We start from the raw sequence: 14,141 nt of genomic DNA on the forward strand, positions 1-14,141 counted from the left end.
CTTTCGATATTGTAGCCCATTAGAGATACAAGTTTCAAATCGACCATCATATGGTTGGAGGAGCATGTTGGCGGCAAAACATGTTCTTTCTTACGGGATCCGTAAGACTATAAGCTCGGGATTCAACACTTGCATCTGGACTGAACCATGGATTCCAGATACGCCAGCGCGACCTCCACAAGGGTTGACTAACGAAAGAAATCCTCTGATTTGTGTTAATACCTTGATTGATTTTAACACAAAAAGTGGATAATAGAGCGTCTTCAGGAATTCTTTCCCCCGAAAGATATTATCCTTATTCTGGGAATCAAACCGAGCTTGAACGCCTCGAGGGACGGATATTCGTGGACCTTGACGAAGTCTGGAAATTATACCGTTAAATCTGGATAACAAGCCGCGAGAGCTATCTCTCGTCCTACTTGCGGCCTCCCTCTTCAGGGGCCTAGTGTTATGACACTCAAGGCGCAAACATGGAAGTTAAAAACATCACGGAAGCTAAAGCATTTCGTGTGGCAATGTGTGACTAGGTGTTTGGCAACATGCCAGCGTTTGTACTATCGTCATATTGGTAGGAATAAGGAATGTCCTAGGTGTGGAGGAGTGGAGGAAACTATAAATCACATGCTATTTGAATGCCCCCCAGCACGTCAAGTGTGGGCTTTATCGTCAATCCCTACCCACCCCATGGTGTTTCTCTCACCTTCCCTATATAGCAACCTTGATTTTCTATATTGGAGAGGTAGAGACTATGGTGCCCTAGATCAAAATCTGCGCACATTTCCTTGGTTGATGTGGTACATTTGGAAGGCAAGAAACAAGAAAGTATTTGAAAATATCCATGAGTCTCTGCAAGATACAGTGGAAAAAGCTATCCAAGAAGAAGAAGTATGGAGAAAAGCAAATAATAGAGACCTAGCACCAACGGTAATGGAGGCAGACACAACTTCGACACCAATCCCACAAGAATCTCTTGTATGCTTTATAGACGGATCTTGGCATGAAGAGGTGGATAGGAGTGGGCATGGTTGGATTGCGTCTATTGGCGATAGAATCCTGCACATGGGGCTAAAAGGATCGCGCAGAAGCCTGTCCCCATTACATGCAGAGTTAGATACCCTTATTTGGGCTATGGAATGCTTATTAGCGTTGGAGATGGATAAAGCTCTTTTTGCTACGGATTGTTCAGACCTCCTAAGGATGACGTCTAATATCGAGGATTGGCCGACCTTTTCATCAGAATTGAAGGATTTTGCTCATTTCAGAGATAGATTTACCGATTTTAGTATTAGATATATCCCTCGCGAGGATAACACCCGTGCAGATAAACTTGCGAAATGTGCAAGAGCTCGAGATGTCTGTTTTTCCCATGTAAGTCCGTCGGTTCCTAACTGGCTCTTTTTCGAAGAGAGTGATCTCCGATAACTTAATATATGGGGTTTGATGCAAAAAAAAATATATATATAATTTTTTTACCTTTTTTTATATAACCAAACATTAGTATTTGTTTATAATTATTGTTTTTTAGGAAGTGTATACTGTGAAAAATATATTTAATTACTAGTAAACAATCTTAAATATATCTTTGCTTGTGGAATTTTAAAAAAAAATCATGATATAGAAAGAATAGCAAATTTAAGCTTTTATATTCATAAAAATTCATTAGAGATAAAGGAAAATATGGATTATGTTCATCAAATCCAGCTGGCTTTCTTTTTTCCTCCATTGATGGGGAAAAACCACAAAAAAAAAAACAAAAAACAAAAACAAAAAGGTCAAAAAGAAAACCCTAATTAGAATTTACTTTCTTGATAACCTTTTTTCCTATTCTAAAATGCCTAATTTTACTTTCCCTTTTTTCCCCTAAAATTTCCCCCGGAAAATAACCAAAAAAATTACCCTGCCACGTCATCTACCCGGGGTTAAAAATTCTCCGGTCACCGGAATACAAAACTAGGCACATTCTTCTTCTTCTGCTAAGTTTCTAACCAAACTTTCTCGGGAAAATTTTCAAAGAAAAATCCTAGAAAATAAAGGCTTCGATTCTGTTCTTCTTGGGGGTGTTACAGATAGGACAAAGAACAAGCCCTTCCTCACAATCTGTGCAGCAACAGAGATGCCTACACGGCAGAAACAGAACTCTCGTGACTCCATTAGACCCACAATTGCAGCAACTACTACTACCACTACTCATCTTCTTCTCCGCCGGAAAACTATCCCCCTCTCCGCCGCAAAACGACCCTTCGTCGTCCACCTCTGCAGCACCAGCGTCGTGACACGTGGCGGCTCTCTCACGGACCTGTTCGAGCGTTGAGTTAAGCGTCTGCACCATAGCTTCGTTCTCACGAGCCAATCTCTGCCACGTTTGATTCTCTGTTTCAATCTTCCTCAGCAGATCTTCGAGTTCCATGTTCTTGCTCAACGCTTTCGACATTTCTTCTTTCTTCTGGTTCATCAAAACCAAAGCTTTGCTTTCCATTTTCCTTAAGATCATCTCCATCTCTCGCTTCCTCTGTTCTTGCAACACATACCTCAGCCTCTCGTTCTGTTTTCAGAAAACAAAAAGATTGAAACTTTATCACTACCCATGATTCCAAAATCGAAACTTTATGGTTTTTTTTTTATTACAGAATAAAACGAACCTGTATCTTGATGAACTGATCGATCTCTTGTTTCTGTTTCTCCATATGAGCGGCTAAAAAGTTCTGAGGACGAGACTGTTGTTGATGATGATGAAACAGAGCTTGCTGGTTGAAATCTTTCTGCGACTGGAGATGATTGAGATAATAAGACTGACCGTTACCGATTCCGATTCCGCCATTGTTGTTGTTAACCAAAGAAAACTCAGACCCACCAAACCCGATTTGATTCGCGTTCGAAGCGTTGTAACTCAACTGCGCTTGTATTGCCATCTTTTTGTAACAAAAAAATAAAAGCTTTGATTTTTGTTTTGTTTTGTTCCGATCAAAGGACGATGACCAAAGAACAGAGAGGGAGAGAAGTAAAACCGATTAATAGAGAGGAGGAAACCGAGTCAGATATATGTAAAATCTCGGGAAATAAACATATACAATGCATGTAACCTCTTCCTCTGCACGCACACAATATATATATATTTATCTTTGTCGATGAGAATAGAAGAAAAAGATGAAGGGGGAGGAGTTAAAGTAACTGAAAAAAAGTTAGAATAGGAGAGGCAGAGAGAGAGGACTTTTTTGTTTTTGGGGTTACTAGGTCATATCATCTCCCTTAATGCTTATCTGACAATTAAAATTTTATTATATATATATATAGAGAGAGATGGTTTAAGTATAATATTAGCACTAAAGAAACGACGTACACATGCTGATTATGTGACTGAACTATCTTTTATCTTTCCAAGGTCAGAGATTTTGCCAGAGCCGTTTTGTCTTTTAATTTAGTACTGCTTTCTTTTTTATTTTAGGCTTTTTCGATAATGTGAAAGACAAATATTATAGTATACAAAATCCAAGTGGAATTTATGGCAGGGGCACAGAGTTTTTTTTTGTTTTCCTTTTTTCTTTGTATTTACTTCTTAATTTTGGCTCTGATTTTAAATTTATTGATAACCTCTGAATTGGTCAGTTGGGTCATCTGGAACGCCTGAATTATTTGATTTTTTTGTTCTATTTTTTTACCACTTTTTTTAGTCTTTTTCTAATTATGAAGTTTTTTTTTGTAATTTTCTTTAGTCAAACGATGGCTGATTTACCCATTATTTTGTTCTAGAAATGGTTACGCCATTATAAGGAAAACAACAACCATATCACACCAATTGTTACAATTGATGTTTTTTTTTTTGCTTTCTTTCTTATTTCTTGTTGTTATCCACTACCATAGGCTTAAATTTAGATGTGCACAAGAAAAAAAAAACAAAATTGGAAAAAGACAATATTTATATATTACATATTGTATATTTTACAGCTAATTATTCTGACTCGTAATTAATATATATATATATATATATAGACACAAACATAGACATACTTCTTTTTAGAATTGATGATATTATTATTTGCTGTATATTTAATATATTGAGATATCATAGCATATATATTAATATATTAAGATATTATAGCATAATTTTCATTTTTAAATCTGGATACTTCTTTGCAATTTTCGAGGAAGTTTATAAATCAAAATAGAAATTTTCAGAGACATTGACTTTTATAAAATGTTTGGTTAACTGAAATTAATTAAAACGCGGTATATGTTAATTTAATTAATATTCAATGAAATCATAGTATCCAAAATGCTTTCTTTGACTACTAAAAAATTTCTGGTCAAATATGGCTTAAGAGGTTCTTCACAAAATCACCAAATTGATGATATATGATTTTTCTTTAATTTATGTGAAGCACAAGATAAAAGAAAACTCTCTATTGTGAATTCTACCCTTATAGGTATCCGTCGCAAATCATTGAGAAATTATTAATATACGTGGAAACCAAAGTTATATACACAAATTTGATTATTTTTATTTGTTTGACTGAGATTCAGATTAAGATCCATATTATAGGTGTCCTTTTGTTCATCTTTTATTGTTAAGATAGTGTGGCCATGCGACGGGTTTATTCTTAGGCGATATTCCGCAACTCGCAATAGTCATTCTTGTGGGTTAACCGTTTCAATACCCACACACTTATGATTGTGCATGCATATGCTTAATCAGTTCTACTTATATACACAGTACTTTTAACGTCACATGTATTGGAAAACATAAAATGGAGCCAAAAGTTCTAAGGTGAGGTACCATTTGATCAATATGCATGCGGCATGCCTATTATCTCTTGCTACAACATGGAACCATCGCAAAATAGAAGCATACCACGTAAGGAAAATGCAACTGTTTATTAGAACTATATGGTTGTATTAGAATTATTTTCTCCATTTCAGTTTATTTATTTAATGGATTGGCTTTTGGACGGTAAGAAAAGAAAACATGGAGAGAAGGGTCCATATTTATGAAGTATGACATAATACATGCTAGAGGAATGGTGCAAACCATGTGATATTTCAACTATTGTGTGTCTCTCTCTAATAAGTATTTTTATATTATAGTACATGATTTAGATATTGGATGACTTAGAGACACTAGTTGGCTATTATTGCTATCATCCGAGTGTGTGTCGCCTGTTTCTTGGGAGGTGGATGTGTTGCTTTGTTTCCCCCGCAAAAAAAAAAAAAAATTATATTGATATATCAAGAAATAAGAAAAGGACAAAGTACTCACAAGAAAGCCCCCAAAAATTTCCACCTCTCGTATCTACCGACACGTTTCCGATGCATTGCATCTTCCACATATACATAACCCAATACTTACTTACCATTATAGTCATGAATTGTACGACACTAATCCCACTTTCTTATAACGTTACATTGGGTGATAACTTAGTATACACGTGATGCAAGACCCTTTGAACGTTATATGGACGCCGCTTAATCTTATGGCACCGATAGATCGTTGTGTATTTAATTTGCTTATCACACACGTACGGACTAGTAGAAAATTCACCTTTTGGTTTTGGATCTTAAAGCCTAGCAGTATTTTTACATAATTTTCGAATCAGATTTAGGCGGCCTTTGACCCAAATCAGATAATATATAGTAATAAACAAAATAGTTGTTACAAAATTTACAGCGAAAAAAACATGTTACAATACTTGCCCAGTGAGAGCATGTAACACATGTTTTGGAGAAGTAGTTATTAGCTTCAATCGCAATTCCATCCCATTGTTGTTGCAAATGTGTGGCTGAGCTGCGTAGTCTCATATAATTCATTAGACCTATACAATAAGTCGTTTAATTATTTTCGTTACACATCTGCATACATTTGTTTAAAACAAACAGAGGAGTTGTTGAATTCCTAGGCACCATTAGTTATTACTAATATATACTTTATCTGGCATAATCGCTTCGTACCGACCATGTTTGAATGATATTAATATATAATCACAAGGATACATCATTATAAATTCATGATATATAGTTCATTATTTTCTTAGTATGTAGCTTTAATTAGTTTAGTGAGATGTAATTTTGATATCGATGGACGTTAGGAAAATTAACGGATGACAACAAAGTGGTCATAAATCACTATAAATTAGGGGCTTCTCTATTACTTCATCTAAAAGTTTCTCGAACGTTTCGTGTTTTGTGGTGAAAACAGACATTAATTAACCTAATTTACTTTTGAAAATCCTTGCACAAAACGACACCGACAACTTTTTGTGAATTTCATCCTAAATGATATTTAAATATCTAAACGAAGCTCGTAAATTTTACTCAATCCGTCGTGTTTACTATTATGAAATAAGTATTTGTTTTAAAAATGCGTGTTGCTGTACATGTAACATAATGTAAAAGCATGCCACGGAAAAAAAAGAAGTAAAAGCATGCGTGTATTAAAGCCTTACATTGCGTTCGATCAAATCGTCACATACGCATCGTGACACACCCACCACTCTCGTTTCCAAACCAGTTCCAAGTTTTTGTCGAATGGTCCAATTCCAGACCATTTAAGACTTAATTCTCAAACATTAAACCGAGAACATGTTTCCGTATTTCTAACGTATCTCAGAGTAAAATAATCATACTATACTTCAAATTTAAAACTTAGGTTTCACGCTAAATTATGAATACATGTACTTAAACTTGGGTTTGCGTAAAAAAAAAATATCAAGCACTTAATAATTAAAGAGACTGTAACTATTACGGGACTGTTGGTATTGTACGTTTTCGAAAACGCAAAGGAAACAAAGGTTTTTGCATTTGCCTCTTTGCTTAGCTTGTCTTACTCTTATGTACCCCGTACAACTGCTATATCACTATCCTCCATTGCTCTATGTTTTTTCCCCTTGATAATCGACTTACCTTATATAGGCTTTAGGAGTACTTTTAAAATTCAATTCAAACATATTGGTTCTATTTTAGATTTTTTTTAATTCATATTTTTGCATGTATGGTAAAAGTTACATATACACTAAAAATGATATATGTAGCTAACCATTCAATATACATAAAAGACTTTAAAACACCGAAGAAAAAAAAAATATATATATAGCATTTTCATTCCTTTCATTAATTATTTTCCTTGAGAAAGTCTACGGGACAACATAAAATATTGAATAATTTTTGTCTATAGTCCTACAATTGCAATGATATTCAGATTTTGAATCCGTTACACAGATTACAAAATTCAGTCACCACCAATACTACGCAATATTCACACCAATTTTTGTTGATAAATATATTTTTAAAAAATTTGTTCGAAAAGGATTGTGCATCATTATCAGCTATAACGTCCACATGCAGGCGATAATATAAGCCTTGGCCCTCGCTGTCGCCAATGGGCGTTTGCCATCGGACTTCGGTACGTTCGGATATCACCAACCGCATTCAAAGCCATACATATATTACGCTATGGCTATGGATTGGGTACCAATATATAATATGTACATTACATTTAGACGAACACGTACGTTAGAGATTACGTATATTTATGACATATAGTATATATGTATACATAATATACAATACTTGGGTTCGAGTTCCCAGGTTGTATGATGGACAACCAAAAAATAGTATATATTTCACCAATGCCTACATATGTAAGGTATCATTGACTGCATTACAGATCCTGCATTGTCGCATATGTTGTAAACACATGGTCCATACTCCATCGTTCCAACTGATTAAATGATATACGAATCTGTCTATATTGTCCACGTCGATAAATGCCCAAATATATAATTAACTCTTTCACAAACCACACATCTACATGGATATACATACAAAGAAAGTTCACGATACAAAACCAGTAAATTATAGATTTCGGAGTTAGTGAAAACCACTAAATTGGAACACATTTTCTTGATTTTAAAACGCTGGATTTGTTTTATAAAACAGTTTAACTATTACTATGAGAAGTTAATGGGATTAGAAAAGTGATAGTACAAAACAAAAAAGGAGAAAAGAGATTAGGGTTAAGAGAGTGGGGGTGGTTTCCCGTGGCCATGCAAAGGTGTCAGCTTCGTGTCACAGTCTACGATGGACACCGACACACGAAACTCATGTGAACTGTTCTTTCTCTTCCCTTTATTTTTCTCTTTGTTTTCTTTTTCACTTTCTCTTCTGTTCTCGAGAAAAATCAACATAAATGGACAGAAGGCAAAGCATTGTTATTTCCCTCTTTTTACAGGAAACATTACTATTATTCTTCATAAAAAAATGAGAAAAGGACAATGAGATTCATTTAACAGATAAAGATTTTCACCTTGGACCCAAAAAAACAAAAAACAGAAAATATTTTAAAGTTAATTTCCAACAAATTTCTCGTGCAACTTTGACTACGAAACAGGATTCATCATCATGCTCAGCCTTTTAATTTTCTTCATAGTATATTAATTGCATATAGTGTCCCTTTCTCCATATGATACAAAATTCGATGTCTTCGGTTATTACNATTAGTTAATGTTGTATGAACTCTTGGATTTTTTTTTTTTTTTTTTTTTTTTACAACAACCAAATGACTTCCCTTTATTTGTTTCTTTTAATAATCTGTTTAGTCTTAAAACTGATTATAATTAATTGTTTACAAAAGTCGGCCGAGTATAACGTGAAGGACCGCTTTGATACGACATACAGGGCACGAATAACAAAACTTAGACAAATCAAGCACTTAATATAAATAAATTGATTGATTTGTTTTCTTCGTCAAATTGACTGATTTAAATCAATGGACCATTTTGGTAACGTATAATAAAAGCTGACCTAGTAGACTTTGTACATGAAAAGAGTTTTTCTTTAGATATAATGATTTTAGTAGTTATCTTCGAGATGATGGATGGATGGATGGTGAGCTTTATTCGTGCAATAACTCGGATGATCGGACAGACGCATTGAATGATTCCCACTTTCCCGGTTTAGTTTTCTTTCGGTGTAGACGTAGAGTAATAATTTAATGGGATTGAAAAATATTTAGAAAAGCAGAAGAAGTTGTTGGTAACGTATATGTATATCTCTTTTCTCTGGACTAATTCTTGTTTCCAAGAGGGCTTAAAGTATCGAGGCCACGACCTGTCACACACAAACACAATATTCCATACTTCTGCATAAATTACGTAATCTCTTCTCTTTTTTCTATTTTTTGGTTCCTTATTTATTTTGACTTATCTTTCGAGTTCCTCTACTCCCTCATTTCATTGTCCCACTCCATTAATTCTTCCTTTATTTCTTATAATTTTATTTATTTAATTATATAAAAAAACAAACCATTTGAAAAGTTATTAGAGAAAACTAAATGTATCATTTTCATCCATTGTGCACTAACACGGCTGTGTGACTAAGTGTGGACTAGTAAAGAGGTAGTGATTTATAAAGGAAGAATTCTAAAGGTTAACCATTCGAGTTGAAATTTTCCTCAAGAGAAAAGAATTGCTTTTCTCACATCGTTTTTTGGACCACCGTAAAAAAAAAAAAAAAAAGTAGATTCTCTTTCTTTTGAATTTTGGAGTGGATTCCACTATATTATGTGCACAGTTAAAAGTTCGTAACAATATAAGTTAAAACTGTAAATCGTTTGGATTCCTTTTTCTTCTATACAATATTAAAATTGTTTTAAATAAATTGTACACAGTTGAAAAGTATAAACTCATACAAGTGTTTTCGATAGAATTCATAGTTATCCTAATTTAATTCATCCAACTAATCACCATTTGCTAAATAAAAGATCCATCATAGTACTATATGATTAAGTTTAGAGTGTTTTTGAGATTTAAGTTTTAGAGTGTTTTTGAGTAATAAAGGCTACATCGGAAAACGATGAACCATAATGGACCGAATATTCAATACAAACAATAGTCTTATGTATAACGGGCCTTCCGATCAGAGATTTCACTAATAACGGCCCATTCATATTATAATGGCTTACTCAGCTGAATAGTTTAATATTACAAAATTGTGGGTTTTGTTTCTTTCATATCCTCCTCCGATCCTCATTTGTTTCCAATTAATTCTTAGGCTTGCTAAGTGTATAAAACTCTTTGTAAACCTAACAATATTCGAATGCAGATTTATACGAAACAAACACTGGCAATGGTTATAGCCACAGTAAATTTTGATGGTTTGGGTGCGACTCTCACAAAAATTTCTCAGTAGGAAATATGATTAAAAAAAAATAAAAATGTAATTCATCAGATAGTATTAATTTTGTGCAATCTTTTAGATTTATACTACCATAAAATATACTGTTTCAAATTTGGGTCTTTGTTTATATATTTATTTATTTATTGGAAAAATCACGTTTTAAACCTTCAAAGTGTCACTGGGTAGAACTTTAAACCTCAAAAGAATTTCACTAGCACTATAAACCTTTAAAATAATTTTACTAACATAACCTTTAGAATGATTTTACTAACAATTTAAACTTTAAAACTTACTTTCATTTTTGTACCGCCATGAAAAATAACGGAATATCTGTCAACGCGAAATAATTAAACTATGTTGGTTTAATTTAAATTTTAATTAGTTTTAGTTTTTATAAATAGATAAAAAGATAAAAAAAAATTTTGTGTTCATCTTCATTGTAAACAAAACTTTTACGATGTTACTCTTTACATTATTAATCTTTTAATAATTGCATCTCCACTGGATTCTGATTCAAATCGATTGACTTCTCACTGGAAACCAATGAATCTTCTAAATATATTGTCGTCTTCAATTTTACATTTGTCAAATGTTTTAACCATACCTATGATTCTTCATTTTTTATTGCTTTGATGTATTTTTAATTTTTTATATTAATTATCATAAATAATTAATTTAAATTAAATTAATTAAATAAATATATTTAATCAAACCAGCATAGTTTAACTATTTCAGGCTGACGGTTATTACTGTTTTGTCATCTTTCGTGGCGGTACAAACAAAAAATTTAGTTTTAAGATTTAAAGTGTTAGTGATTTTTTCTTTATTTATTAGTACTTTAAAATTCTTTCAGGCCTAATTTGTAAGCATTTGATGTCACGAGGATGAAATATGGGGCTTAATTCTTCCCATTCTTATATTATGTACGTCTAGATTCTTTTCAATCTGATAAGGTATATAAGTAAACCGGAAGATAAAGCTTTTCACCAAAAATGCAAACAGCACAAAGGAAACACATAGATGAAGCAAAACATGACCAATTATGAGTTGTAGATACCGACGCATGTTCCCGATTTCCCATTTTACTGAATCTTTGTGATGACAATTTACAAACTCGTTACATCATCACATATCTCGTTCACATTGTATTAACNGTGTATGATAGAAAATATATATATATATATATATATATATATATATATATATATATATATCTGTTTTCTATCATACACAACATATTCATAATACCAAAATTGTGAAACTAAAGAAATTATTTAGAAAGAAGATTGAAAATGAGAGGTGGTTTTTATTTGTTGAGCCTGTTCTTAGAAGGGAAAACTTAAATGTTTTCTTAAGGAAAAAGATGATGATAAAACATTTATAATTTTGTTTGTTCATAAACATGTCAAGAGTGGTCCACCATTACGTAACATGAGCAGAGATTCCAACTCCCAATCCGAAAATTTTCATTAATTTTCTAATTGTTTAGTCAGATTTCAAATAATAATTGCGAAAACAGATATATCATTCAAAACTATTATTTCGTTCAATAGCAAACATAAATATTGAATTGCATCACAAATGTCGATTTCATCTATCTGTCAAGTTTAATAATGGCCACACTAGAGTCTAAAGATGCATGTATAACAAAAGCGACCTATATAGAATAAAGTCGTTATATGGAACACACTCATAATGTATAATATATATTGGCTTTTCTTGCTGTTCGAGAGTCAAACTCACACACGACTCACTGAAGTTTGATACAAAATATCAGCATATAAAACTAAAATATATGGTCGAAAACTACTTCTAGAGTTTGGTAGGTCGAATTTTCAACAATTTTAACTCAATTTTTATGCTGACAATAACAAAACAAAACCATATCATATATCTCAAAACTTCAAAGGATATATCTAACTCTTATTTTTCCGCCAAACCAAGAAAAGAAGAAAAATGGGTGTTCTTGATCACGTCTCTGAATATTTCGATTGCTCCCATGGAAGCTCCAGGAGACACAAAAGTCTACAGGTAATTTTAAGCTCAATATCCATACATATATAGTTACGTTTATCTATAATCAACTCTTTTTTTATATAAACAATAAAATATGCTATGGTTGGAAATTACTAGACGGTGGATGTGAGGGTTTTGATAGATTGTGAAGGATGCGAGAGGAAAGTGAGGAGAGCCTTAGAAGGAATGAAAGGAGTGAGAGATGTAACCATCGAGGCAAATGCTCAGAAAGTGACAGTAACAGGGTACGTTGAGCCAAACAAAGTGGTGGCTCGGATCATTCACCGGACCGGCAAAAGAGCCGAGCTATATCCTTTCGTTCCTTACGACGTTGTGGCTCATCCTTATGCGTCTGGTGTGTACGATAACAGAGCCCCGAGGGGTTACGTTAGGAACACCGAGTATGATCCAGACGTATCACGGCTAGCACGTGCTAGCTCCACCGAGGTTCGTTATACTACGGCGTTTAGCGACGAGAACGCCTCCGCTTGTGTTATTATGTGATTTTATTTCCTTTCTTTTTTTTGTTCACTTGGATTTGTTTTATTCCGATGTTAATGTTTGCTTATGTTGGTTTCATCGGATGTGTTAAAAGATAAGAACGAGAAAAAAATGTAATTAAATTGTATGTTGTTGATATGAATTGATTATGTTTGATTTTGATATATGTTAAAGTAAACAAACAGATGATAAAATAATTTGTGAATTAACGGGAAAAGCTTACAATTTAATTTGTGAGATAATATATATGTACAACAAAATTAATGGAAAAGCTAAATTGACTTGACTTTATAACAATAGAATATGTGAAATTAAAACTATGATGATATTGATACGATGGTAAGCTGCCCAAATAACTCTGGAAGGGAAGAAAAGTAATCTTGTCGTACTATAAGAATGAAGAAATTAAGTTCATAGTTTGTTGCCCTTTGGACCTATTAGTTCGGTGAAATTGACTAATAACGAAACGATAATGCAAAATTTGATAGCTTGCGGTGCTAATTTAATCATTAGACATGCATGATGAAGTGGGAAATTATTAGTTTAGTTGTCACTAATTGTCACAAAAGCGTTGGTTTAGACAAGACAAGACAACAATAGCGTGTTCGGTGCTAAACTTTATAAGTGTGGGTGGCAAGTTAGCCAAGGATTTTTCTCTAATTTTTTTTTGTCTTTTAACTGTGGATTTGATTGGTCGCATTACGTTGGAGACTTTTGTCTTCATTGATATGCAACAATTCGTACTTTTAACTAAAAGAAATTGAATCCTAAATTTAGTGTCAAACCACTAAACTCTTCATTAAAAACCCAACATTAAGTTTTTTTTTATTATGTAAATAAGTATTAAAAGAGATTGAAGCCTTAGTGGGCCTATTAGCCTATAAAAGCCCAATACTATTTCAATTTTCAGCCTTTCAGCTATAATAACTGTACTTTCATAACCAAGAGCTCGCCCCTACATTACTGAAACACAATGTCTGCTGTTTTATAAATATATAAACGACATAACGTTTGCTTCTTTAAAACTGAAACAGCATTGTGAGCTTACGTCATAACCCGCCTACATCTCTCTCACCCTCTCTCTCTCTCTACCTCTTTTTAGGCGGGAAAAAGTGTACCAGAAAAAAAACCTCAAGAGGAGAGAAGAAGAAGAACAACGAATCGAGAGATTATGGCGGCAGAAGAGGGTAAAGAAGAACCGGGATTGGATCAGGTAGAAGAAGAGTTCTCTGTTTGGAAAAGGAACACACCATTTCTCTACGATCTTATGATCTCTCATCCGCTCGAATGGCCATCTCTAACTCTTCATTGGGTCCCTTCTACTCCGATTCCGTATGCGAAAGATCCTTCCTTTTCCGTCCATAAGCTTATCCTCGGCACCCATACCTCCGGTGGTGCCCAGGATTTTTTAATGGTTGCTGACGTCGTTATCCCGACACCTGACGCTGAACCAGGATTAG

The 14,141-nt window shown here is 33.6% G+C and overlaps 3 protein-coding genes across 3 annotated transcripts in view; 2 read left to right on the plus strand and 1 right to left on the minus strand.

Annotated features, from left to right (window-relative positions):
* LOC104721280 (probable BOI-related E3 ubiquitin-protein ligase 2) lies at positions 1,623-2,984 on the minus strand. Its single transcript, XM_010439227.2, has 2 exons — positions 2,640-2,984; positions 1,623-2,542 (listed from the first exon to the last, which is right to left on the minus strand). Exons 1-2 carry the CDS (start codon positions 2,907-2,909, stop codon positions 2,021-2,023), a joined length of 792 nt encoding a protein of 263 aa, XP_010437529.1. The 5' UTR covers positions 2,910-2,984; the 3' UTR covers positions 1,623-2,020.
* LOC104721281 (heavy metal-associated isoprenylated plant protein 25-like) lies at positions 11,898-12,845 on the plus strand. Its single transcript, XM_010439228.1, has 2 exons — positions 11,898-12,195; positions 12,298-12,845. The coding sequence occupies exons 1-2, from the start codon at positions 12,121-12,123 to the stop codon at positions 12,682-12,684; spliced, it is 462 nt and encodes a 153-aa protein (XP_010437530.1). The 5' UTR covers positions 11,898-12,120; the 3' UTR covers positions 12,685-12,845.
* Positions 13,726-14,141, plus strand: part of LOC104721283 (WD-40 repeat-containing protein MSI3-like) — a 2,898-nt gene continuing 2,482 nt past the window's right edge. The window contains exon 1 of the mRNA XM_010439231.2: positions 13,726-14,141. Within this exon, the coding sequence (XP_010437533.1) occupies positions 13,853-14,141 (289 nt within the window). The 5' untranslated portion in view covers positions 13,726-13,852.

This window comes from Camelina sativa, chromosome 11 (assembly GCF_000633955.1).
Source record: "Camelina sativa cultivar DH55 chromosome 11, Cs, whole genome shotgun sequence".
Taxonomy (NCBI): Eukaryota; Viridiplantae; Streptophyta; class Magnoliopsida; order Brassicales; family Brassicaceae; genus Camelina; species Camelina sativa.